The 27,188-nt window shown below is 43.2% G+C and overlaps 1 protein-coding gene across 4 annotated transcripts in view; it reads right to left on the bottom strand.

The window, feature by feature from the left end:
* The window catches only part of RABEP1 (rabaptin, RAB GTPase binding effector protein 1), a 101,266-nt gene that overhangs the window by 19,891 nt on the left and 54,187 nt on the right, over positions 1–27,188 (bottom strand). For all 4 annotated transcript variants that reach the window (XM_072821603.1, XM_072821604.1, XM_072821602.1 and 1 more), the window contains 7 exons: positions 23,419–23,622; positions 21,246–21,406; positions 16,940–17,059; positions 11,939–12,074; positions 8,316–8,494; positions 5,692–5,823; positions 443–910 (listed from right to left, as the gene is read on the bottom strand). In XM_072821603.1, the coding sequence (XP_072677704.1) occupies positions 443–910; positions 5,692–5,823; positions 8,316–8,494; positions 11,939–12,074; positions 16,940–17,059; positions 21,246–21,406; positions 23,419–23,622 (1,400 nt within the window). The remainder of the gene's footprint in view (positions 1–442; positions 911–5,691; positions 5,824–8,315; positions 8,495–11,938; positions 12,075–16,939; positions 17,060–21,245; positions 21,407–23,418; positions 23,623–27,188) is intronic.

The following is a 27,188-nucleotide window of genomic DNA, read 5'->3' as shown; positions in this document are numbered from 1 at the left end:
ACTCTTACTTCTGAGTTTGCAAATACTCTTAGGAGGAAAATGAACCTCCTTCTGCGCTACCTTCTCTTCTCTCTCTCCCATGGTTCCTACCCCTCCTTACATACACTCGAGTGCCTGCTGACAAGCATCTGCGTTCGGATCTCAAGGAGAGGGGACAGAAGGAATCTGGGAGTACACCAAGACTGGAAAGGGTGCGGGGCAAACCAAATTCAGGCTACTCCAACATAAGGGTGCCTAAGCTCCGATTAGGTGAGACTCCGGGGGTGGAGAGTGGGGGAGCTCACACCCAGTTCCCTTCCAGCCACAGCCACCTGGAATGGCAGTCACTGGACCGTGTGGCGATGTGTGCACGTAGGGATTCCAGGGGCATCCTGTAAATGTACAATACATCCCAGAGCCACCCAACGTGAGCAACAGAGAGAAAGTCAGGAAGACAGCTCACCTCCTTCTGCAGCAGATTCCACTCTGTCTCACTGACCAAGCGGTAACCACTGGGGGACACATAAGCACTTTCCATACCCTGGGTGACACTGGAGAGGAGAGACGCCGTCTCTTCTTGCTCTGGCGTCATGGCCTTGATCGCTCTCTCCTGATCTTTGGTTAACATAAACCCACTTGGCATTTGTAGTGACCCAAGGGAGGCAGTATCAAAGTTCTCAGACACTGAATCTGCTCCTACCAACGGTCCAAAATCCGATTCATCCAAGTTTCCAGCAGATTTTGCTTTGTAGTTATAGCCTAAAGCTTTGGATTGCAGTGAGCCTGAGGTTCCCAAGCTGTCTGTAGACTGTGCTCTCCTGAGTCCATCTTTAAACATGTCAGTGTCCGATTTACTGAACGAGTCTCCAGACGGCAAGAGTAAGTCTGCATCCAGGGAGTGGACTGAGCCGTGGGTGCTATCTAAGTGCTCCTGAAATGTGAAAACACACATTGCCAAGTTAGACGATTCTCTATACTTGAGACAAAAACTACCGGATGGTCAGAGTGTTTCGCCACACGTTCCACATGATGATCCTTAGCACACTACCTTCACATAGTCACTGAACAAAATTTACTGAGTGTCTTCTATTGGATCTAAACCAGGTACTCAGGACACAGCGGTAAGCAAACCATGACCTTATGATGTTTGCAGTTTCGTGAAAACAATAAGCAAGCAAGCAGTCTGTTAGAACGCTGTATGTGATAAAATGAGCAGCACTGTACTGAGTGCCCGGGGTGCTCAAGGTGGGGCTTTTAGCTCAGACACGGGGGTCAGGGAAGGTCTCCTAAAGCTCAGCGCCAGGTACACTGAATGTGAGGTGCTACTCGTATGTCCACATGGGCATACTCACCTGACAGAGGGACATACAAGTCTTTAGACAGAGAGGCCAGAGGGTAAACACTACATAATGATCATTCAAGTCACAGCAGCAAATGAGAACATCTACAGTGGTTCTGTAGGATGAAAAGGCTGAGGGCAGAACCCTGAGAAACACCAACTGTGTCTGTTTGGGGATGGACAAAGGAAGGAGCAGCCTAAGTGGAAGGGAGATGGGAACAGTATTGCATGCCTGAAGGTGTAGTCAGCATGAGATATGGGGTACATAAGTGAAAGAAGCAAGACACAGAAGGTAACACACTCTGAGTTCATCCACAAGAAACGTCCAGAACAGGTAAATCCATGAAGACGGAAGACAAATCAGTGGTTGCCAAAGGCTGAGGGGAAAGGAAACTGGGGAGTGACTCCTTGGAGGACGTGGGGTCTCCTGGGATGAAGCTGGGGGGACCACAGAGATGTGATGGCTGCACACTGTGTGCACTAAATGCCTCTGAGTCAGGGTGCCCGACTCAGCTGGTGAAGTGTCTGCCTTTGGCTCAGGTCATGATTCCAGGGTCCTGGGATTGAGCCCTGTCCGACTCCCTGCTCAGCTGAGGAGTCTGCTTCTCCCTCTGCCTCTGCCTCTGCTCATGCATATGCTCTGTCAAATGAGTAAATAAAATCTTTAAATGCCTCTGAGTCGCATACTTTAAGTGGTTAATTCTATGATGTGTGCATTTCATCTCAGAGTAACATGTGGTGCGACACATTCTCAAAGTGACAGCAGCACAGCAGTGCCACTCCACGAGGCTGCACACGGTGACCGGAAAACCAGAAAAGAAAAGGGTAGCAAGTGTTTCTTGAAATTCAACATATTCGATTTAAAAGACTAGCCTTTTATTTCAAGATAATACTGTCTGCTTTTTGTTGTCAAAAGCCCTTTCATTCATAAACTGGAAAAGCCTGTGAAAAACACAACTTTTAAATGTTTCTTTTTTTTAAGATTTTATTTATTCATTCATGAAAGACACAGAGAGAGAGAGAGAGAGAGAGGCAAAGACAAAGGCAGAGCGAGAAGCAGGCTCCTTGCGGGGAGCCTGACGTGGGACTCGATTCCGGGTCTCCAGGATCACGCCCTGGGCAGAAGGTGGCGCTAAACCGCTGAGTCACCCGGACACGCAAAACTTTTAAATGTTTTAAAAATATTCTTACTTGGTAAAAACTGGACAACTTTTATGTTAATTCCTCCATTTTGTTCTGGTTTTTTTTTTTAAGATTCTTTTTTTTTTAAGATTTTTATTTATTTATTCATGAGAGACAGAGAGAGAGAGAGAGAGAGAGAGAGAGAGAGGCAGAGACACAGGCAGAGGGAGAAGCAGGCTCCATGCAGGGAGCCCGACATGGGACTCGATCCCAGGACTCCAGGATCACGCCTTGGGCCGAAGGCAGCACTAAGCCGCTGAGCCACCCAGGCTGCCCCCATTTTGTTCTGTTGAACACATATCTAAGTTGAGTTAATGTAGCTGTGGTGGAGGTCGTGAGCGAGTACCCAGTACAAAGCTGATACACACCGGGATGAGAATCCCTTCTGGGAGTTACACAGAAGCCACCCTCGGTCCCATGCAGTGCTGCTGAGACACAAAGGACAGGAGGGGACAGCGGCAGGAAATGGGCCGGAATGCAGGGCTGGTGACAGAGAGTGCATACACCCAGGGGAAAGCGTGAACCAAATGGCGTTTCTGGAAGATGACTCAACAATATTTCCCGATGCCCTAAACATGTCTACACCCTTAATGGGCAGTTGTTCCCAGCAGCCCATGCTATGGGAGTGAGCAGAACCCAGGGAGGAAGTGCACCAACAGCACTACGGTTCCTCATAGTGGTGAAAACTCCTACGCTGGTAAAGATGGAACCAACTTGACTATTGCTTTGCTAGTACTGTTTCTTATTTTCTATGTTTTACGATGTTTTCCCCATTCTGAGGACCCTGCCAGCCAGGGAAAGACCACCACTCCAAGCCACCGGATTCCTCCGATTAATACACAAGTCGCCTATGAAGAGGCCTCTCACATATACCCAACCCATCCTTCCTGTGGCCCCCAACCACCTCCTTGACCGCCCTCATGACCCCATGCCAGTACCCCACCTCGCCCTAAATCAGCCCACGGCTAGGCACCAGGAAACTGAGAACAGACTCTCTACACCAAAGCCTACTGGGATTACTGAAAGCAGCCAGCCTTGTGCTGTTTGACCCGTGCTGCCTCCCTGCTCCTGCTTCTGCCTCGTGACCCAACTCTGCTGCATCTGCACATGGCTCTACATGGTGCACGGGACTTGCTTCTGGACAGACTGTGAGGAACATTCCACTTTTCTTCCAATGGCACGGACCTACAGACCTGGGCACAAATCCATCAGGATGGAATTCTTGGGCGTTTGCATGCCGAAATGCTGTCAGCTATTAAATTCCACTTGTGCGAAAACATTTACTGATAAGCCAAAACCTCTAAGATAGGCTCAAGTGAAAAAAAATTTACATAAAAGATTATGTAGAATTACAATATGGGCTAGGTTTAAAAGCAAAAATAGAAATATACACATGTTAACTCGGGAAATGGAGAAAAGAAACAGAAAGGAGAGACGTGCTCTAGAAAGCAGCGGCAGTCATCTCCGGGCAGGAGACTCAGGTACCAGCTCTCCTGTTCCCTAGGACCTCTTTGTACTCTCCACATTTCCCACAATGAACACACTTGATTTTTGTACCAAGAAAAGGACACTGCACCAGGCTAAAGAAAGTATCAGGTCCTACACATTTTCATTGTCTTTAGCCATAAAGTCTGAGTCTCTGAAGTGGCCACTATTAACTTTACAACAACAGGCAAAAGTAAATCATCATGACTCTCAATATAAAACATTCAAACTGTAAAAGATCAAATCTAAAATATATTTAGAATGTCAGAAAATAATGTTATGCACAATATATACTACAGACCAACAAAGATAGAATCAAAAAATTTTAAAAACACTTCACTGTAAATTCAACAAAGCTCCATTTCCTGTTTTCCTGCTAAAATATTTTTTGAAGTCTGAAACTTTTTCAAACATTCCTGCACACAGAAACCACATAATAATCGGCAGTACCCAAAAACTGAGACTCTCTTGGGAGTCTGACTATTAAAAAAATGCACAGCAGAATCAGGGCAAGTGGTTCTCAGTGTACGACCCAAAACAAAGAATGTAGAAAAACACTTACATCATCCCCTTCAGTGTTCACTAGGATATTTTTAAAGCTTTAATGTCAAACAATCCACAAACATGGAAACATAAGCCACCAGGAAGTAGACCACACGGGACTGAGCAGAAACCTACCCACTACACAGACACATGGATGAAGACCCCAATCCCATCTATCCAGGACTAGTTCCTAAAGCCAGGGGACGAGGCGGGGCAGGGCACAGGATGCAAGAGGCATGTGAGCTGGGCCAGCATGGGGACAGGCCTGGCTGTGAAGATGTGGGGAACGTGGAAGCCACAGAGGGTCACTCAGCGGTGAGGCCCTTCTGTGCCATGTTGAGGGCCTTCATCTTTATCCTCGAGGCAGTAACAGAAGCACTTCCTTCCTGTAGAGGGGATCAGCCTGAGTCCTGAAGATGCCTAGAGGGTCTCAACACTCAGCAAGGCAGGGAAGATAGCCCTCCAGGAGAAGGAACCATGTGCCAGCACAACAGGGTGGCAAATGTGCTGGAATGGTGTGAGCAGAACTGGAACGTCATCGTGCACGTCATGGGAGCCTGTGTGGATGCCGAGGAGAGGAGTGGCCTGGCTGCAACTCCCCTCACCACAAGGGAATGCTCAGTAATGCCCAGGGTGCAGCTGCCAACAGGGTGGAGACAGGGTGGAGACGAGAACCCCCCTGAGGCGGCCCCTGAAGCCATGGGGAGGGAGGCAAGAGGCCCCCAGGCCAGGGGAGCACCACTCTCTACCTCCAGGGCTGCCCCCTCCACCTGACTCTCCCCACCACCCCTACTCCCATCCCCCACCAACCTCACCCCCATCCTCACAGCCTGTTAATGAGCAAACATGTGCTATAGGGAGTTCAGTTCTTCAACACTTCAACTAACCTTCTAAAGAAAAAGCTAAAGTATTGGCAACACTTATTATTCATTCCAAAAAAGATTTAAGTTCTCCTCTACAGCTTTAATATCGGAAGCCCTGGGGAAGCACTTTAGGGGCAGTGAGAGGCCCACACATGTCCTGGAGATCATAAATATAGGAGACACACAGACCATCACTGTGTCAGCGGCTCCGCATGTCCTGCGTGAACCACGGGGGACAAAGGACAAGCTGCATATGAAAACATCATGTACACAGGGACTTGAATGACAGATTCGCCCTACCTCTTCATTTGACAACTGGGCGCAAGCTTCCTCATGCGTGAGAGCGCAGGCCGCCGAGGCTTTCGCCTCCTCCTCGACATCTGTTCTGTTGTGCTCCTTCTTCTTATGAAACCTCTGTTGCTCATCTTCCTCCTGCAGGTGAAAGGAAATACAGACACACATCACTCAGGTGATCCATACTTCACGTTCAGTCAGTTTTTTAACCACTCAAAACAAATGAAAGAGAACAATGCTTTACAAGAAAACTGGACACTGAGGTTTATTTGCTTTGTAATTATGTCAGGATGTCTGATCCTAACAAATGTCTCAACACCACAAGCACCAAGGATGAAGCCATCACAAAGGAGAAATCAGGAAGCAGCTTCCCAGATGAGTAAATTGGGAGAAAGATGACATAAAACACACCCCGTCCTCTTCCTGGGACCCGAGGGAGAATTCACATGGACATCCCTGCAGGTGACCACAGAAAAGGGCAGGTAGGGCACGGCCACCAGACATAGTACAAACTCATGTGAGACACAACAAGACTGGTTCAAGTGATGTCAGAGTCCCTCGGGGCTCCCAGAGCAGCCCCACGGGGGACACAGCCATGGCAGCACACAGGTGTGCACAAGCTTCTGCAGGGGGCAGCGAGGAAAGGGATCACAGGAGCAGCATCAAGGGGAGTCCACCACCTGGGGCACAGGAGGGGTAGGCAGATGCACAGGGGAAGCCCCAATAACCCACCATGCCTGAGAGGAGGGCGGGCACATGGGCTTCGAACCAGCAGACCCCCTCACCTGGGGAGTCCTAGTGCATGTCTGTCCTGATGACTACAGGAACAGAGCTTTATATGTGAGCCGCAGCACAATTCAGACATGCAGAGAAACCTCAGGGAATGTGAATAAAAAGCCCTAACTGACCAATCAGAGCATTCAGACCATTTTGATGGACAGCAGTACTTTATTTATTTTTTTTAAGATTTTATTTATTTATTCATAGAGATGCAGAGAGAGAGGCAGAGACACAGGCAGAGGGAGAAGCAGGCTCCACGCAGAGAGCCCGACGTGGGACTGGTCCAGGGCCTCCAAGATCATGCCCTGGGCTGCAGGCGGCGCTAAACCGCTGCACCACCGAGGCTGCCCAGACAGCAGTACTTTAGAATCTAAATCCTTAAACTGGCTTTGTCTATACAGAAGAAGAATGAGGCACAATTAAAACAAATTTTAGGGATCCCTGCGTGGCGCAGCGGTTTAGCACCTGCCTTTGGCCCAGGGCGTGATCCTGGAGATCCGGGATCGAATCCCACGTCAGGCTCCCGGTGCATGAAGCCTGCTTCTCCCTCTGTCTGTCTCTGCCTCTCTCTCTCTCTCTCTCTCTCTCTCTCTCTCTCTCTGTGACTATCATAAATAAATAAAAATTTAAAAATTTTATAAAGGATGAAACTTTTGAAAGCCAAAATCTAACCTAAGTCATACAAGGAAATTGAAACCATTTTTACAGTACCTAGAACAGCTTCTATGCAGCTATGCTAGGGAAATAGCTGCGCCGATGCACAAGAAGGGGCAGGAGATTAGCCACGCCACTGTCTGAAATGAAGCAAACAGAACAGTCTAGGTGCCACTACAGGGACAGGGATGGGGCCCATTATGGTGTGTCTACCACAGCAGTGAGCAGAGTGGCAGCTCTCTGGTGCGGACACTCACTGCAGACAACACTGGGGAGAGTAAGTTATGGACTATGCATCCTGACCCAACTGTATGAAACAAATCAACCTAAAGATGCACTTATGAACACAAAGAAGCACCCTGGAGGGGCTGTCCTCTATACGAAGACTTCTGACGACAAAAGTGGCTGCTCCTGAAAGGGAGGTGACCGAGGAGATCCTCCCTTCATCATTTTGTCCTTCATCACTTTGTATTTACAACAAAGTATTCTTATTTATTTATTTAATTTTTAATTATTTAATTTATTTATTCATGAGAGACACACAGAGAGAGAGGCAGAGACAAAGGCAGAGGGAGAAACAGGCTCCCTGCAGGGAGCCCAATGCAGGCCTCAATCCCAGATCCTGGGATCACACTCTGAGCCACAGGCAGACGCTCTACTGCTGAGCCACCCAGGCATCCCATTCAGCAAAGCATTTTTAACCTGAGATTATTTGTATATTATTTGTGTAATTTAGAGCATTTTTTAAAAGGCAAAGAGAAAACAAGATCTCGGGTGAGCAGCTCTGTGGACTCCTGCCCTTCCGGATCACTCAGCCTCACCCTCCCCATGCCGTCACTTCCAATGAGGCTTCCAGAGCAATGTCACCAATGACTCAACCTGGGCAAACACAATCCACGAGATTCTCTGTCGGAGAACTGGACAGAGGGTGGACAAGGGCTGTCTCAGAAATATACACTGTTGCATCCTACACAGTGTCTACACAGGAGCGCTGTTAAATCAGCTCTTTCTCTCAGACAAGGCCATTTCTAAAGCAAAGCCCTCCAACGCAGCTCTCGTGTATTCTGAAAGGGCGTGGATGTCCCCTGGCTCCGGCCTTTGGTCAAATCCCACAAAACATAAGCCCTGCGATGGCCTGTGTGGGGACAAGCAGGGCGTGGTGCCAGCGCTGCGAGTCCCCCAGAACTATCGCTCACCTGATCTCTCTTCTTCAGCTCTTCCACCTGCCGGAGCTGTTCCGACGTGAGCACGATCTCCATGCGCTGCATGTCCCTCATGAGCAAACGCTGAGACTCCAGAAACTGGTCATTGGCCTTCTGCCACGTGTGTTTCAACTGGTTGTGTTGTTGTCGCTCTTGCTCCAAGAGATGGCAAACTGTTTAGGCACCCCCCCCCCCAATGAAAAACACTGAATTTTTTTTTTAAAGATTTATTTATTTATTTATTCAGAGAGAGCGAGAGAGAGGCAGAGACACAGGCAGAGGGAGAAGCAGGCTCCATGCAGGAAGCCCAACGTGGGACTTGATCCCGGATCTCCAGGATCACACCCCGGGCTTCAGGTGGCGCCAAACCGCTGCGCCACCGGGGCTGCCCAAAACACTGAATTTTAATGGTAGGCAATTCCTTTAACATAGGACCATTAGACTAGGTCTGGCCAATGGTCCATCCTGTGTGGGACTTGCCTCGGACAAGAACCAAGGGGCAGCCTGCTGTAGGACACATGGCACCTGTCCTCACATCTCTCCTCATGCACAGTCTCCCAGAGCCTGCTCCCGGTAACAGTGACAAGTGAAAAGAGGATTTCTGTGCTAATTGAGGGTTAGAAAACCCAGCTAAATGAAATTTTACAGGTTCCTTCACTGCAGGACTTTGAGCTCAAGATCTTAAGTATACCTATGTTCTCTTGGAGGAGGATAGAGAACACAGTATGTCCCCACTTCCTTTGATCAAAACATCCTTCCCACAGTGCCACTCACTGAACAAGTGTTCTAGGGAATACAATTTGGGAAATGCTGCTCTACGTGTGGAAGGCATGGCAACCACTACTCACTGTCTTTATATACTTTCTGACAAATGTGCTACCCAGAAACGCTTCCTGAGCTCATGCAGTTCTGACTTTTCAGGAAGTCAATGGTTCTCCTAAATGGCAGGTACTGCTGACACTCGCCAGCTCAGCCGTCCTGTACTAAAAAATGAGTGGGTGGCATCACCCAGCCACTCCAGCCAGAAACCAGAGACACAACCTTACTGCTGTCTTGCCTCCCCCCACTACTGCTCCCTCCTGGGCTGTGTGACATGGCCACTTTCAGCCACCTGCCTCAGATCCGCTCTCACAACCCCAACAACTGGTATGCTTCCTACCATTGGTCTTGCCTCGCTGGCTTACTATCCACACTACTGCTAACTGAACTGAACTTCCTAAAATGCAAAATTTACATGATCACTCTTGAGTTTAAAGCTCTTCAGAAAAGTCAAACCCAAGGCCACATACTGTATAATGCCATTTATACAGAAAACCAGTAGAGGCCAATCTGAACAGACGGGAAGGAGACCAGGGCTGCCCAGGGCTGGGAGGAAGGCGGAAAAGGAAGTGACCAGTGATGAGCACAGAATTTTTCTTGGTAGTTAAACTGTTGGGGAATTAGTCAGTGATAACAATGCACAGCTTTCTGAGTAGGAGATTTTGAAGGAGTGAACTTCATGCCATGTGAATTATGTTTCCATAAAGCTGTTATTTAAGAAAAACATTTTAAAAGCCCTTCAGAAGCTCCTTCCTGCCTATATGATAAAATCCAAATCTGGGCTTCAGCATAAGGTGTCCACAATCTGGCTCACATTTTGCCCCTGTCTCCCACATCCTAACTTTGCTGAACCTATTTCTTCCATTCCTTTATCTGTTGCACCATGTGCCAATGGCTTTGAACATCAGTCACCTCTGGCCACCTGACAAAATAATCTCCCTGTCCTTCAAAGCCCCACTTAGCTTCTCCCAAGAAGCTCGTATGTGGCTCTGCTGCCTCCCTGGTGCACTTGCAAGTGGCCCCTGCAAGAGGCAGGAGCACTATCGTGGCTGCACGGCTAAGTCTCCCAGCGCAGGTGGTAAGTTACAATGCTGTTCAACTTTCACCTTTTTCTCTTTCTGGTATGGAAATTATCCCCTTACTCATTCTAACGAAACTTCTCAGATACTTTTCCAGACATGTTAGGAAGGCTTGGAGGTCAAAAACAAACAAACAAAGGAAAGGAAAGGAAAGCTTGAAGGTCTTAACACTTTCTGGAAGGGTTGGAGTACATTGTTTAAACAGAAATTCCTACTTCTTTTGGACACTTTCTGAGTTGTGTGTCTTTTTGACAGCAGCACATCTGAAAAGTGTTTCCAGAAAGCCAAAGACTTGCTCAAACTTTGAGGTGATTTTCATAACATTTTATGAAATAATTCTGTAGGCTTATTAATTTCAGCTTTCCATTATTTGAGAAAATAAATATGAAAGCCTAAATTATTGATGGAAGAGCTGTACTTCCCACAGTACTTGATATACTACCTGGAAGTATTCACTGTATAGGACTCTATCACCACAGCCCTAACTTGCATGTGAAAATATGTTATTAGTATAACCTACAACACGTACAAGATTTCAAGGTATCCATGCATCTAGATTATGAAAAAAGTCAGATCTGCACTTTTACTAACCTCTAACTGAAATTTACCATTTCCTTTAGTTACCCACAATCTGGGCAACCCAGCACAGTTAAGGAAGACACCGCCCATGACTTCATCGCCAACAGAAGCTGTAGCCATTGCTGTGTCTTGGCACAGTGGCACTGCTTCAGGACTACAGTCCTTACCAGACCTGCTACCAAACCTCTGTAATTAATGCATCCATAAAATAACACATTTCTTTCTGTATAATAAGTTTGCAGTTATTTATATTTTGTATCGTAAGTGATTTCTTTTGTATTTTATATTGTAGGGATTGATTGATTTTTAATACTGTAGGGATTAAAAACAGCATCCTAGGATCCCTGGGTGGCGCGGCGGTTTAGCGCCTGCCTTTGGCCCAGGGCGCGATCCTGGAGACCCGGGATCGAATCCTACATCGGGCTCCCGGTGCATGGAGCCTACTTCTCCCTCTGCCTATGTCTCTGCTTCTCTCTCTCTCTCTGTGACTATCATAAATAAATTTTAAAAAATTAAAAATAAAAACTGAGCTGCTTAAAAAAAAAAAAAAAAAAAGCATCCTAAGAGTTTTCACAAGATTGCCAAGAGTCCACGAAACAAAAAGGTTAAGAACCCCAGATAATTAAGACTCACTAGCAGAACTGAAGACAAAAGTCTATCTTTATGTTAATGGGGAAAAGATAAGCCTTCTCCCCCAGGCCAGGGAAAATGAAATCAATTTCTGTACAAATCTGCTACCAGCCTAGTGAAATCAAAACAGACCCTTATAAACAGGGATGCTACTTGAGGCCACCAGAATATACTATCTGTCCTCTGTCCTATTTTCACTCTTGCTAATCTACCTCCATTAAAAGGATTCTGGGGGCAAACACAGTTTCCCCAGCACTTCCCAGCCCTCTGGTCTTTCTGCCCACCTCTCATGCCTTGTCAAGTTACTCCTGGGGTCCCTGAGGAGAGAGGAACTGTCTACAACCCATATCTCTTCAGGAGATCTCATAGCTCCAGCCTTTCACTAGAACACCTGAACCCACTGCAAAGCTTCACAGTGAATCATTAACAAGTTAGAGTCTAAGACTTGTTACTGTTTTTAATCAGTATCAATTGAGACTGAGACTAAAAATACACAGAATATATATTTACCTTCATGCAATTCCTTCCGAAGTTTCTCAGCATCCTCCTGTAAAACAGATTTCTGAGTATTCAGAACAGCTACGTACATCTCCAGGTCAGTTCTGCAAGACTTCTCAGCTTCCAGGTAATGGTTCAGTTCTTTAACCTGAAACAAAATGCAATTCTGTGAAACTGAAACTTACAACAGTTTCAGCTTTAGGCATACTGGTCAGTTCTGGATGTGCCTTGAAAATAATTTACATTCATATTTACATTTTACATAAAATTTTAAAAGTTAACACAGTTTTTAATTATAGAACACATACTTGCTATAGAAAATAAGGAAAATAACATGACTAATAGTAGGAATCATCCATAATAATATCTCCAGAATAAACACACAACGGAGATCACATGTAACCTTGCCCTCAAAAAGCTAGCTCTAATTTGTATTCCCAGAAGAACATGTACTTGGGCTTATTTTATCACATTCTCAGTAACCCTGAGTTGTTGTGGGGGTTTTCTAAAAGTAATTAATTTCTAAAGATAAAAGTAGTGCCATACCCTTGTAAATTTGCTTTTCTTTTATTTCTGGTAACTGTAAATGCCTTAAGTTTATAAAAAGGACCCATTTTCACAGATACATATATATATTCAAAGGAAAAAAGAGGAAGTCACAATGGGAAAAATAACTAGCCTCATACTGTAATAAACACAAACTGGAAGGCAAGTGTGGAATGTTTTTTAAAAACATTTTGTAAATGCCTTATTTCTGTTTAACATTAATAATAGTCAAATATTAACAAGATAGTCTAATATCTGAAAGAGTTATAACCAAAATAAAATGCAATCTTGCCCCAGAGAGTGAATATATAATCACTTGCTTTACCTTGTCTTATACATTATCTGTCCTAAATCTTGGCCATTTATTTCATTTATTTATTTATTTTTAGATTTTATTTATTCATGAGAGACAAGAGAGAGTCAGAGACACAGGCAGAGGGAGAAACAGGCTCCCTGTAGGGAGCCCCATGAGGGACTCCATCCTGCTTTGGATGGAAGGATCATGCTCTGGACAGAAGGCGGGTGCTAAACCGCTGAGCCACCCAGGCATCTCCATTTTGGCCATTTATTAACGTCAACTTTTTCAAATGGTTATGTTTAACTTCACTTTCAAAGTTAATTTCATGACTTTTAACTTCCTACTTCTTCAAATTTGCAAATGAGGGCTAATCTGTTTTCAGTGGTCTTTATTTCCTAGACCATTAACACAAGACGTTAGTACTGGGCACAGGCTACAATGACCATGGAAGCGCCATGTGATGCCGCAATGGAGGTTGTGAGCCAACCAAAGAGACTAACCAAGTGTGACATGGTGCTGGCCGCTGTGACGCATGTTCCCTGCCGCTGGGAATTCAGCTGATGACAACCAGAGTCCATACAGCAGACATAAAATGGTGGTACACAACCACTAACTCCATCCACTACCACTTCTTAGCATAAATATCTGACTCAAAAATCAGTGAGTTTCTTACATTCAAAAGCTATTGAGCAGAACTCTGGGAAAATAGTAGCAGTGGTGGCACAGTCTGTGAATTTCCTTGAATTCCATTTACATTAACAACAAAGCTACTAAAATAATAAAACTAAAGAAACAAAGTGATAGTTGGGAGTGTGGGGCCAAACTCTGAAAGCAGCCTCCATGGACATCCGTGGTATCAGCATCAACACAGGACAAAGTAAAGGGAGGGAAAGATGACCCTAAGAATCCCCAAATTGTCAACTGAGTCTCCAACCTGACAACAGCAGCTGAAAGTGGAAGAGTTTCAGGGTACATTGCTTCTCTGTATGAATCTTGAGATCTACTTACCAAGTTCCTTATTAAACCCTATTGGATTTGAGTGGAATTCTAAATTTATAGATTAATCATAGATTAATTTGGGGATATACATTATAATACATTATCTTTTTTTTTTAAGATTTTATTTATTTATTTGAGAGACATACAAAGTGAGGCCGAGACACAACACAGGCAGACGGAGAAGCAGGCTCCATGCAAGGAGTCTGATGTGGGATTTGATCCTGGGTCCCCAGGATCAGGCCCTAGGCTGAAGGCAGCACTAAACCACTGAGCCACCCGGGCTGTCTAATACATTATCTTCTCATTCAGGAACACACAAGCTCAGACCTTCATCATAATGTATTCCATAATGATCTTACCCATTTTTGTTTAGATACATTTTCAGGTAACACAGAGTTGATTTTAGGTTTTTTGTGGGATTTTTTTGATTTTGCTACTATAAATGGGATTTTCCCCCATTATATTCTTTACTTGGATAGATTACTGGAGAATGTTATTTTTGTATGTTGATCTTGTCAGAACAACTTTCTTGAATTGTTGCTCAGTCTAACAAGATGTTGGTACATTCTCTGGCTTTTCTACATGAACGATCATCAGTTTCCCTGTTTCCATTCAGTGCTTACACTCCGTCTCTGCATCTCATCTTGCTGCATTGTCCAGGACCACAACCACCCCCTGCACAAAATCACAGAGTACAGGTCTCCTCAGTGCTCCTGTCACTAGTAGTAAGGCTGCTAAACACTCATTGATTATGATGTTTGCTACTGATAAATAGCTCTTAAGTTACTGTTTAAATTCATTGAATGCCTTTCTAAATCCAAGCTGAATAGATTACTCCTTTATCATCTTCTCCTGTGGTACTATACTACATTTTCTGGTGACATGCCCTTGACATGCCCTCCTTAAATTCCTGTGAACATAGCCTATTTGGTTATGATGTCTTTTTTTTTTTTTTAACTACACTGTTGAAAATTTTTATTTCTGTATTCCTAAATGAGACAGATCTAGAATTCCTTTCCTTCTACCACGTGTGTGTGTGTGTGTGTGTGTGTGTGTGTGGTTTTTTTCAAGATTTTATTTATTTATTCATGAGAGACACAGAGAGATAGGCAGAGACACAGGCAGAGGGAGAAGCAAGCTTCCTGTGGGGAGCCTGATGCAGAACTCGATCCCAGGACCCCAGGATCATGCCCTGAGCCGAAGGCAGACGCTCAACCACTGAACCACCCAAGTGCTCAACTCTCTGTGTTTGTAATGAAATTATGCAAATCTCATAATTTCCCTCTTTTCTGTTCTTTTTTTTTTTTTTTTTTAAGATTTTATTTATTCATTAGAGACACAAAGAAAGAGAGACACAGGTGGAGAAAGAAGCAGGCTCCATGCAGGGAGCCCACTGTGTGACTCCATCTCGGGACTCCAGGATCACGCCCTGGGCTGAAGGCAGGCGCTAAACCACTGAGCCACCCAGGGATCCCCTCTTTTCTGTTCTCTAACAGAGTTTGTAGAGTGTAAGGAGTATCTCTTTCCAGGTTTGGAAAACTTTACCTGCAAAACCAGTGGAGTCTAATGTCTTTTGGAGGAGAGGAAACAGGAGAAAGGAAGATTGGATATAAATTTACTTTCTCTAGCAGTTCCTACTTTCACTCCTAGTTTTGAGACAATTCTCGCTAATTATCTTTCATCAGAAATGTTTTCACTTCATCCAATTTATTTCATTTCAAATTTATTAGTGTGACACTGTTCACAGTATGTATTACTTATAAGTCTCTCTGGATTTGTAGTCATGTCCCCTTCTCATTTCTAATGGTTTGAGTCTTCCTGATTATTTTTTAAAGATTTTATCTATTTATTTTAGAGAGAAAGAGCAGGGGAAGGAGCAGAGGGAGAAGGAGAGAGAATCTCAAGAGGACTCCATGACCAGGGCAGGGCCCAACCTACAGCTCCATCTCATGACCTAGGCTGAAACCAGGGGCCAGATGCTCAACCAACAGAGCCCTCCTGATTAGTTTTAATGTAGGTTTGTCTATCTTACTAGGCTTCCCATTTTTTCGCATTATATTGGCATTCTCAATTTTTCTTTTGCTTTTCTATTTTACTAATTTCTTCTCTTAGGCATATTATTTCCTTGTATTCATATTGTCTGTACTATTGTTTGCTTTTTAGATTTGAGTAAAATATTCAAAATACTAAATATTTTTTAATTCCTTTTTCATGAGTTTTTCTTTCATTCCAAGCATTTTATTTTAGCTACCATTTTACTATAAATAATTTAATAACCTGTGGTCAGAGATTTGAGTCTGCATAACAATTCTTCAAATTTTTTTGGCACTTCCTTTGTGACACTATGAAAAGCATAATGTACCTAAAACTAACAATTATTTTATCCCATTCACTATCCTAAGTGCTTTAAACGTGTGGACTTATATAATCCTATTAATAGCCTTATGAGGAAGGTACTATTATCCTCATTTTACAGTTAAGAAAACCAAAGCACAGTAAGATTAAGTCATTTGTTCAAGGTCTCCAGCTAATAAATGCTGAGGTCTGAAATTCTATGCCCTACTATGTAAGATGCAGTCTCTCTTTCTCAGGTTCAGGTTTCTGTAGGTCTATTATATCTAAATTATTAATCAGATTGCTCAAAACCCCTACATTCCTGCTAATATTTTTCTCTGCTTACACTATCACTTGCTAAAGATCAATCTCCTACTGTAACTGTGAACATGAATTTCCCCTTGTGACCGTCCCTTTTAGTTCACATATTTCAAAGTATATATGATACATTCAATCACGACTGTCACATCCTATTGATGGATTATTAGATAAGGACCCTCCATTGGTATTCTTTTTTCCCTACATCCTAAATGCTTCATATCACAATTACTATATCAACTTTCTTTGTGTTAGAGTTTAGATAGCATATCTTTAAACATTCTTTATTTTCAACTTTATATTATAGTTTTATTTCAGGTGTATCTATTATAAGCAATATAAATTTAGATTTTTTTTTTTAAAATCCCATCTATTTTAGTAGGTAATTATCAGTTTACATTTATTAGGATCATGGACATATTTCCCCGTTCTACATTCCTATGCCCTCAGTGACTCTAACTTTTCTCATAGGGTTAGGTCAGGGCCCTGGGGTGAAGGAACAGGCTACATCTCCCGACCTTTGAGGCTTCCAGCTCTTTCACTTTGTCTTCAGTCTCTGTCAGCTTGTCTTTCAGAGCTGCAATTTCCTTCTCCATGGGCATCACAACAGACCGAAGCTTTTCAGCATCCTCTTGGGCCTACGGTTAAAAAGAATGAAATGCTACAACTTACTGGATCATTGTTTTTCTAAGAAACATTGGCTTGTACATGTTAGACTTGGCACAAGTAAGCCTACTGGGTGCTGTATTACCTGAACCACGTCGGATTCTCAAATGTTGCAAGACTCTAAATTTTAGTCAAGTCTTCATCACAATTTTCTCAAATATTACACTTAAAAATTGGGAGTAAGTAGGAAAATGGATTCACGGGGATCCCTGGGTGGCTCAGCGGTTTAGCGCCTGCCTTTGGCCCAGGGCACGATCCTGGAATCCGGGGATCGAGTCCCACGTCGGGCTCCCAGCATGGAGCCTGCTTCTCCCTCCTCCTGTGTCTCTGCCTCGCTCTCTCTATCATAAATAAATAAATCTTTTAAAAAAAATGGATTCACTGTGCCAAATTTGATTTTTTATATCAATTAATTAAATTGGAAAAGACCATATATATAAAAGGAAACACACATACTTTAATTTTCATAATTCTGGTCACTAAATTCATGAAACCATAATTTCTTATGAAATGGCTGGATGAAAGGACTGGTTAGTTTTTGTTTTTGTTTTTTTTTTTACAAACTTTTTTAAATTTTTATTTATTTATGATAGTCACACAGAGAGAGAGAGAGAGAGAGAGGCAGAGACACAGGCAGAGGGAGAAGCAGGCTCCATGCACCGGGAGCCCGACATGGGACTCGATCCCGGGTCTCCAGGATCGCGCCCTGGGCCAAAGGCAGGCGCCAAACCGCTGCGCCACCCAGGGATCCCCAGGACTGGTTAGTTTTTAAACATAAATAGAACAGTGTATTTTCTAAAATTTTAGAAAACTATATTGCTATAAAAAAGCTTCCATCTCAGTTATTTTCAAGAGTAATTTACATATTATTTTACTTTTGATATCTAATTGAAACAACACCAAAGAATGACCCCTAAAACTATTATATTGCTTTCTATCTTTCATTCTCAAAAACACGGATTAAAAGTAATATCCATAAATGAGTAAACTCATGATACTAGATTTTCATTATTTATACTGTATATACAATACATACATATATGTACACATGTATGTGCAATGTGTATATAATGTATATACGTATGTGTATATATTAGTATATATACATGTGTGTAAATGTGTGTATATAACATATATATGTGCATACATATGTATGTATATACTATATACATACTACATAGTGTGTACTATATACACACACACAGAAACAAAGGTAGACTCACAAAATTAGCTCTTTCCCTGCTAGTTAAAATGAAAATCAAGCTTATTCACTGAATTTAAAAGAGTTCAAGTTCATCCTTAGTGTTCATGGTGGGGAAAATATCATATATGTCCAACTATGAGTGGAGTGGAGATTTCCCCAAAAACCATCTCTCTCACCTTTCTGAGGGAGAAAAGAGGACTCACTTTGTTTTCCAGTTCTTAAAGAATCATTTTGTCATTTATTTTATTTTTAACTAAGTCCTGTTTGGAAAAGACCTCGGAGCTTAAAATACCCTCAGTTCAGGCTAATTTGGGATACTTACAGAGGCCTGCTGATAAAAATCAGGAGGAAAATAAAAGGAGGGAAGCAAAGAATTTAACACAGATGGAGCTACTTACTGATGCAAAGATGACTCCACAAGTGTTGCACATCATTATAAACAAAACTTGTAAAGATGATTTTTTTAAATGTCAGAAAGGTCAATAAAGACAAGGAAAACTTACTAAGGAGTCATTTGTGGTGATGAGCATAGGGTGGTGCCTGGAAGTGCTGAATTACTATACTGTTCACCTGAAATTAACACAACACTGTGAACTATGCTGGAATTAAAAGTCTAAAAAATTTAGAAAAAAAAAATACAAAAACAAAAAAGAAAGTATAATCCACATATAATGATTTTATGGATTAAAAGTTGATCCTTAGGACTTTTTCTTTCTTTCCTACTACTTTATTGCCAAGCCTATACCTTCAGTGTAATACTGAACAGAAGACATAAAAGCTGGCATCCTCTGTGCTTCATCTTCCAGGGAAACAGCTTTCAAGAATTCCGTATCAGTTACAATATTTATTGTAGGTTCGTTTCTGATAAACAAAGAGGAAATGGCCTTCCTTTATGAATTTTCTCAGAATTGTTTTCATGCCTGGGTGTTGCATTTTATTAATCACCTTCTTAGATTTTTTTTTTTTTAAACAACAACAATAAGGAATATTTAAAAACCTGCCAGGGTCGAGAGGAACCTAAAGATACATGCGGCATCATGCAATGTAGTATGGTGCCAGAGATCTCAGAACAGTAAAAAAGGACATTAGGTAAAAACTAATGAAGTCAGAATAAAAAGCATAGACTTTAGTTAATAATAATGAGTCAACACTGGTTTAATAGTTGTGACGAATGTACCACTAACAACAGATACTACCAATAGGGAAAATTGAGTGTGGCATATATGGGAACTCTGTATGATCTTCACAGTGGTTCTATAAATCAAAAAACATCCAAAAAAACAAAATTTATTTTAAAAATAAATTTTGAGGGGGATCCCTGGGTGGCTCAGAAGTTTGGCACCTGCCTTCGGCCCAGGGCATAATAATCCTGGGGTCCTTGGGTCGGGTCCCGCATCGGGCTCCCTGCATGGAGCCTGCTTCTCCCTCTGCCTGTGTCTCTGCCCCCCCCCCGTCTCTCATGAATGAATAAATAAAATCTTTTTTAAAAAATTAAAAATAAAATAAAAATAAATTTTGAGAATGACAAAAAGTTTCAGGTTGAGAAAATCATGGATACAAATGTATCAGAAAAATGAAGAAAACAGGGGGATCCCTGGTGGCCCAGCGGTTTGGCGCCTGCCTTTGGCCCAGGGCGCGATCCTGGAGACCCGGGATCGAATCCCACGTCGGGCTCCTGGCGCATGGAGCCTGCTTCTCCCTCTGCCTGTGTCTCTGCCTCTCTCTCTCTCTCTCTCTCTCTCTGTGTGACTATCATAAATGGAAGAAAGAAAAAAAGAAAGAAAAGAAAAGAAAAGAAAAAAGAAAAAAGAAAAGAAAAGAAAAGAAAAGAAAAGAAAGAAAGCAATCTCCTGTTAAGATTCAGGATAAAATTCCCAGTGGCAGCATCAACCATGAGCCATGTCCAACACCTGGAGGGGGTGATGGCGGCTTGCTATGGACCACACCGTCAGATGACTAAGTAACTCTATGGTCAAGAAGACACTGTAAGGTTCTCATGGACATGCTCAGTTAGTCTTGTCCTGGAACAGGGTAAAACAAAAAAAACAATTTGTGTTTAAAGCTTCTATTTGGAGTACTGGGTTCTCAAATGATTTTTGTGTTATTATAAACATTAATCTTCTAAATACACAAAAGTAGTTCTTGTATGGACCAAGAGTTAGGAGCCAAAGAAAATAATCCAAATGAAATTTAAAAATCAAATTCCACTTATTAATTTTATAGAATATGTAACTTAAAGTATATGAATGTACCTACATTAGTAAAGGAAAAGTTCATATAATCACACTGACGGGAAAGCTTTTTAAATTTTCTCAATGATAAAATACTGCACCTTCTATTCAGCCGCTCTGTTCAGGCATCTACGGTAATGTGTTCAAGCACAGCATGCTGTACATTTATCCCACAGGAACCACAATATACTGAGACAGACAGAAAATCATCTGTTTTAAAGCTGTGGTTTAGACACATTCACCTGGCAACAACACTCATTCGATAAACATGCAGCACCACTGTGCTAGACACTATTGTAGGTAGGTATACGATACTCCAATAAACAAGACTCCTGCCCTTGGGGGGCTCCCGTTCCAGCGAGCAAACAACAAATATAACAAACAAGGGAACACTGTGTGTGCTCTAAGGAAATCTGTGCTACAGAAAAAGAGAAATGACAACAGGATAAGGTGATCAGAGCTATGGCAAGTGTGGGGGGAAGTGGTCAGGACAGGCCTCATGCAGCCAAGACATTCGGTCAGAGACATGAAGATGAGGAGGGAGTCAGCCACGTGGATGTGAGGGGTCAGTGAGTCAGGCCACGTAGCACTGCATTTAGGGGTGCGTCCACAGAATCCATCCAACAGGAAACAAGAACGTCGGCCTACTGCCACAGTAACATCAGAAGAGGCATCCTGCATCCGGGTGTCAATACTCCTACAGACAAGTGTATTCCTTCATACCTTTTTCATCTCATTTTCTAAATTCTCCTCCTCTTGGCCTTCGGACAGCCTCCTCCTCAGATCGGCTATCTCCCTCTCTGCGGACTCCCGGTACTGCGCCCACTGGCTCCGCTCCTGCTCCAGCCGCAGGTGGAACTGGTGTTCGTAGTCACGGACTGTTTCTACAAAACATCACCACAGATGGCAAGTCTGAGCGCTCTAAGGAAGAATGTTCCGGCGCAATGAAATTTTAAAAGGAGTTACATAAGGAGATCATGCCTAGTTTCTGGAAATCTTCTAATTTATGTGAAACAACTTAAAGTTAAGATTTCTGGTACTTGGGATGCCTGGGTGGCTCAGTGGTTGAGCATCTGCCTTCGTCGTGACCCTGGGGTCCTGGGATTGAGTTCTGCATCATGCTCCCCGCAGGGAGCCTGCTTCTCCCTCGGCCTCTGTCTCTGCCTCATTCTCTCTATCTCTCATGAATAAGTAAATAAAATCTTAAAAAAAAAAAAAAAAAGAATTGTGGTTCTTATTCTGTGCAGTTTTGCTAAGGGCTTTAAACCATCTCTAATCTTCATGGCAGGCAGGTGCCATGTGTCTCTCACAGATGGGGAAAGCTCAGGGGAGGTGAGACACTCTAGCCAGAGAATGTTTCACAAGTAGGGAGCAGCAGAGCTGGAATTCAGAGCTGGGACCAACCTCCCGACACTACACTTCAGCTCCTGAGACAAATGGACTGTCACTCCAATCCAACTATCTGAAGGAGGGAGAAAAGGGATATGCTTCTGGAATAGTTTACTATAACTGAGGATTCTAAACTGAGACAAATTCTATACAGTCGCTAGTAAATGGCTTTATCTTTAATCTTAAGGCATTATGGGATAAACACTGCTGACTGCCCCTAACTACCTCCCCCCTCAACAAAATCCCACTTTTGTTTTGGAAGCCAGTGGCCCAACTTAAAAACTAGATTTTCCAGCTGCCTTTGTAGTTATGGGTAACCACACACCTGACTAAATGAGAGGGGGTGTATGTGCTGGAGATTTCTACAAAATGTTTGCTGCTTCTCTGAGGGTAACTGGAGGAGGAGTAGCCACTTTCCAGCCATAAGGAGAATGGAGTTGAAACCATACAATAAGGGATGGAAGAAGTGAAGAAACCTGGGACGTTGGTGATGTCGTGGAAGCACTGTAACCAGCCTACAGTCCCTCCCTCCAGACTGCTGCTTCTGTGGGAAAAATGGACTCCTGTGTGGGTAAGCCATGGTTATCGGGTACCATGAAGCTTACAGCCACCCCAAGGTGATGGCCACCAACCTGGAAATACAGGCTCTTCTTTCAGAAAGCACAAAAAGCAAAAATGACACCTAAGTGCCTAGATGGGGAGAAAGCCACCACTATTTCACATTTTTAATATTAATTAAACGAAGGACGCCCAGGTGGCTCTACTGTTGAGCATCTGCCTTCGGCTCAGGGCACATTCCCAGAGTCCTGGGATCAAGTCCCACATTGGGCTCCCTGCAGGGAGCCTGCTTCTCCCTCTGCCTGTGTCTTTGCCTCTGTGTCTCTCTCATGAATAAATAAAACCTTAATATATTCCAGGAACCCAAAGCTTAGTGGCAACATCTTTCATTTCATTGGCGTCTGGTCAGAAACACAGGCAGTGACTGGGGCCCCAGTGCCAACAGCAGACAGGCTCAACTGCTACTCTTCCTCCAGTCCCAGGTCACAGGCCTGCAGCCGAGACAGCCTGTCTATTCTAGCCCATGCCTTTCTACCACGGAAAAGAGTCTTCCCTGCAATTCTCTGACATCATGGCCACACAGGACTGGGGGGTGGTCAGGAAGCATGAGTGGGGACAGGACTCAGCCCGGTGCCCCTGCCCACCCCCTGCACCCAAGCGCCCAGCCGGGCCCCCAAAGCAGGGGAACGCAGCCATGGCTCAGCGCTGCAGCCCCATCCACACTCCTAGTAGGCCTCCTCTACTCGGCTCGGGGCAGAGGCAAACGGCAGCCCCACCAATGCCACTGACTTCTCCTGTCTCAGAGAGCACAGTGCACCCTGACGACACTCCTGCATACAGCCACACGTCAACTCAGGCCACAGCTGAAGACCCTCTGAAAACGCTGTCCACCATTAGCAGCAGCGATCTTGGGAAATCGCAGCACAAATCGAACGTTCTTCGTCTTTACCTTTCATCACAGCCTGGAGCGAGGCCACCTCTTCTCTCCACTGTCTTTTCACTTCATCGATTGCTTCCTGCTTGGTGTTCTCAGAGACCGTGGCGATGGCCTTAATGTTCTCCACCTCCGCCTGGGCTTCCCACAGCTGCGTGCGCAGGTGCCCCAGGTCGTCCTGCGCCGCCTGCAACACTGCATTTTGCCTCTTCAGGTCCTCTGGGGAGAAAGTAAGAGGCTTTCCATTAACCAAGGGTTTGCCTGTATCAGGCTGACCTTCCAAAGAAGAGGTAAAGCATTACATTTATGATGTTAACATCCTAAAGAAGAAATTAAGCATTAAATTTTAACATGCTATCTTAGAAAACGAAATTTTTAAAAAATTTATTTTAGAGAGAGAGCATGCAGGTGGGAGGAGGGGCAGAGGGCAAGGGAGCCTGCCTCAGGGCTTGATCCCAAGACTGCTAGATCATGACCCGAGCCAAAACCAAGAGCCGGACACTCAACTGACTGAGTCATCCATGCGCCCCCCAAAATGAAATTATTTTAATAAAGATAAAATTTAAGGTATGCACTGTATCACAAATCCATTGCTTATTAATTATCCAACCAGACAGCAATTAAGTACATAGCTTTACAGTTAAAATGAGGCTCTTTCACTCACTGGCTAATGAACTTATTTGACCTCTTTTGCTGCCTCGGTTTCCACATCTATGAGATGGGCCTTAAGAACAGCCACCTCAGAAGGTTGCTTTAATGCTAAAACAACTTGCTGAAAATGCTTATTAGTAGTAGTACGATACTGGCACAAAGTAAACATTCAAGAAATGGTTAGCAGAGGAGAAAAGCAAGCCAGAGTCCACAGCAGCTACCAGGTCAAGGATTCTTTAATGTCAGGTTAATTTTCTCCGTGCCCCTTTACCACCTCTTAAAGTTTCTCAGACATGCCAGCTGCAGGATTTAAGCCTGGGCAGGACATGTGTTTAGCCAGATGGACTCTCATACAAGGTGAATCTACCGACAGTATGTGGCAGAGTGCCTGTTCCCCACCACACTCACTATTCTCCACTTTTCAAAACCCTTGCCAATGTCATGGGGAGAAGCTGGTGACACCTGTCATCCGTATTTCCCAATCAGTAGTGAGGCTAATGCCCATGTTTCTTCTTTGGTGATAGTCTTTACCTGTGTTTCCAATGAACCCGTCTTTTCCTCTGGTTTGGAAGAGTATTTTACATACACTGAATACTGACTCTTTTCTTAGAAAACTTGCCCAGTCTGCTACTGTTTGTGTCTCAACTTTTCCATATCTTTCACCATCTAAAAGTTATGAGACATTCATGCAGAAGAATCATCCATCTTTATATAAAGTCATCAATTCCCTTCACAGAACGCAGTAACTAAGCTAGCTGGCCAGGAGAACAGCCTGACTTAGGGCCTAATTCTGTCGCTGGCTGGCTGCAGGACCTGAAGGAGCCACAAAGCCCTCAAGCCAGGATAGTGGCAATGCCTCTCTACGAGAACTTCTAAGCACTTGAAAAAAAATCAAATAGATAATATTAAAGAACTTTTAAAAGTTGTGAAGACAGGGACACCTGGGTGGCTCAGTGGTTGACCATCTGCCTTCAGCTCAGGGTGTGATCCCGGGGTCCTGGGATCAAGTCTCACATTGGGCTCCCTGCAGGGAGCCTGCTTCTCCCTCTGCCTGTGTCTCTGCCTCTCTGTGTGCATCTCTCATGAATAAATAACAAAATCTTAAAAAAAAAAAAAAAGTTGTGAAGACACTGATCATTATCACATACACACAAAGAGGAATCCAGTTTGGCAGTCTGAGTAACAGGGGAAACGTCAGTCATGCTAATTGTAAGTAAAGGTGTTCAAGAGAGCTTGACTCTCTCAACATGTTTCACATTGCCTCGTCACCACTATTAAAACACCACTATTAAAACCCAGGGGCACCTGAGTGGCTCCATCAGTTAAGCATCCGACTCTTGGTTTCGGCTCGGGTCATGATCTCACAGTTGTGGGATCAAACACCCACAGGCTCTATGCTCAGTGGGGTGTCTGCTGGAGATTTTCTCCCCTCCCTCTACCTTCACCCCTGTTCAGTAACCTCCCTCTCTTTCTCAAATAAATAAATATTCTGAAACACAAGTCAGAGAAAGTGATAAGAATGTTAACTGCAGGAAGCAATTATCTATCTGGAAATAAAGACAGACATCTAGGAAACGGTGGCAGGTATGTGGGAGTGACCCCGACACTAAACACGTGAGGCCACAGAAGGAAAACTGTGTGTGTCAGCTTCATGTTCTGCGTGTAAAAGTGTTTTTGTAAAACGTGAACTAAAAGAAAAAAGCATTATCTTTGGGATACTTTGTTATTTCTGAGAACTACAATTTTGTCAAGACTCAAGTCTATACACACACACCTGCTCATGCTCCTTTTTACTGGAAATTACCCCGAGCTATAGCTATCATGTTGTCACTAGGAAAGAAAAACTGCACATACCAAACCTAAATACTAATTTGTGGCCTGTTTCCACAGAGTTAAGAGAGCAGTACAGAGTGCCCCAAAGAAGACTAGGTCAAATTTTGTTTATGACTTACTTGGTGTGTAATATCTACTTTATGTGCTACATATTAAATATATTTAAATGAGACAAATAGTTAAAAGTTAGAAAAACCTAAACTTTCTGTACTGAAACAGTTCAAATCTGTTTGCCCATGGTACAGGTTATTATTAAGGAATAGTTATGTTACTATTTTGGTTTTGTATACATAATGATAAAGATTTTCAAACATGCTCTAAAACTGAGAATCTATGAAAAAAAAAACTGAGAATCTAGTACAACAATCTTTGATACACCTATCACCAAGATTTGGCCACATTTATTTCAAGCATCCTTTTTCTATGAAATATTTTAAAAATAAGCCCCAGAAACAATATTACATTTTCTAACATATGACACATGCACCTCTAAAAACATGAACATTTTCTTATGCAAACACGGTGCCATTGTCACACTTAACATGTTTGATATAATCTAATAGCCAAACTGTAGTAAAATTTCTCCAATTACCACAAAAATGTCTTTTGGAAGACCTGTTTGAATTAGGATTGAATGAAGACACTTCATTTGGTTATACTAACACTTCATAGAATACTTCAGAGACAAATATACAGAATTCTGTAATGGAAACTTATTACCTATTATGTAGTTTCATCTTCTTCTTTTTTTTTTTTTTTTTAAGGATTTTATTTTTAAGTAATCTCTACACCAAACGTGGGGCTTGAACTTGCAACCATGAGATCAAGAGCCACACGTGCCACTGAATGAGCCAGCCGGGTGCCCGAGCTTCATCAATTTTTAATATTACTGTTATATCCGCCTCAATTTCTTTTTAAGAAATAAAACATTACAAAAGCTCTACCTCCCTCAGAAGTAACAACTCTCAGGAATTTGAAGGTTTCCATCAACAGGCATATTTTTACACCTTTACTCTGACACAGGCTCTTTTTTTTTTTTTTTTTCTGACACAGGCTCTTAAACCTTAATGCTCTCAACAGCGCGGTGTTCTTCTGCAATTATCTCTAACCCTCAACACTGCTTGTGAGATGGTTAATACACGTAAACTACTTCGTTTGGTAACTGCAGTGCCACAGTGCCAAAGCATGAGCTATCACGCTCATGGGCACACAGATATGGAGCAGGAATCTACCTTTTCTATACAGATGTTCCCAATTTTCTACACCACTCTCCCAGGTTTTTTCTATTTTTGTAAAACCAT

The sequence above is a fragment of the Canis lupus genome, chromosome 3 (assembly GCF_048164855.1).
Source record: "Canis lupus baileyi chromosome 3, mCanLup2.hap1, whole genome shotgun sequence".
Lineage (NCBI taxonomy): Eukaryota > Metazoa > Chordata > Mammalia > Carnivora > Canidae > Canis > Canis lupus.
The sequence above is the reverse complement of the archived record's forward strand: the minus strand, read 5'-3'. Positions and strand labels throughout refer to the sequence as shown.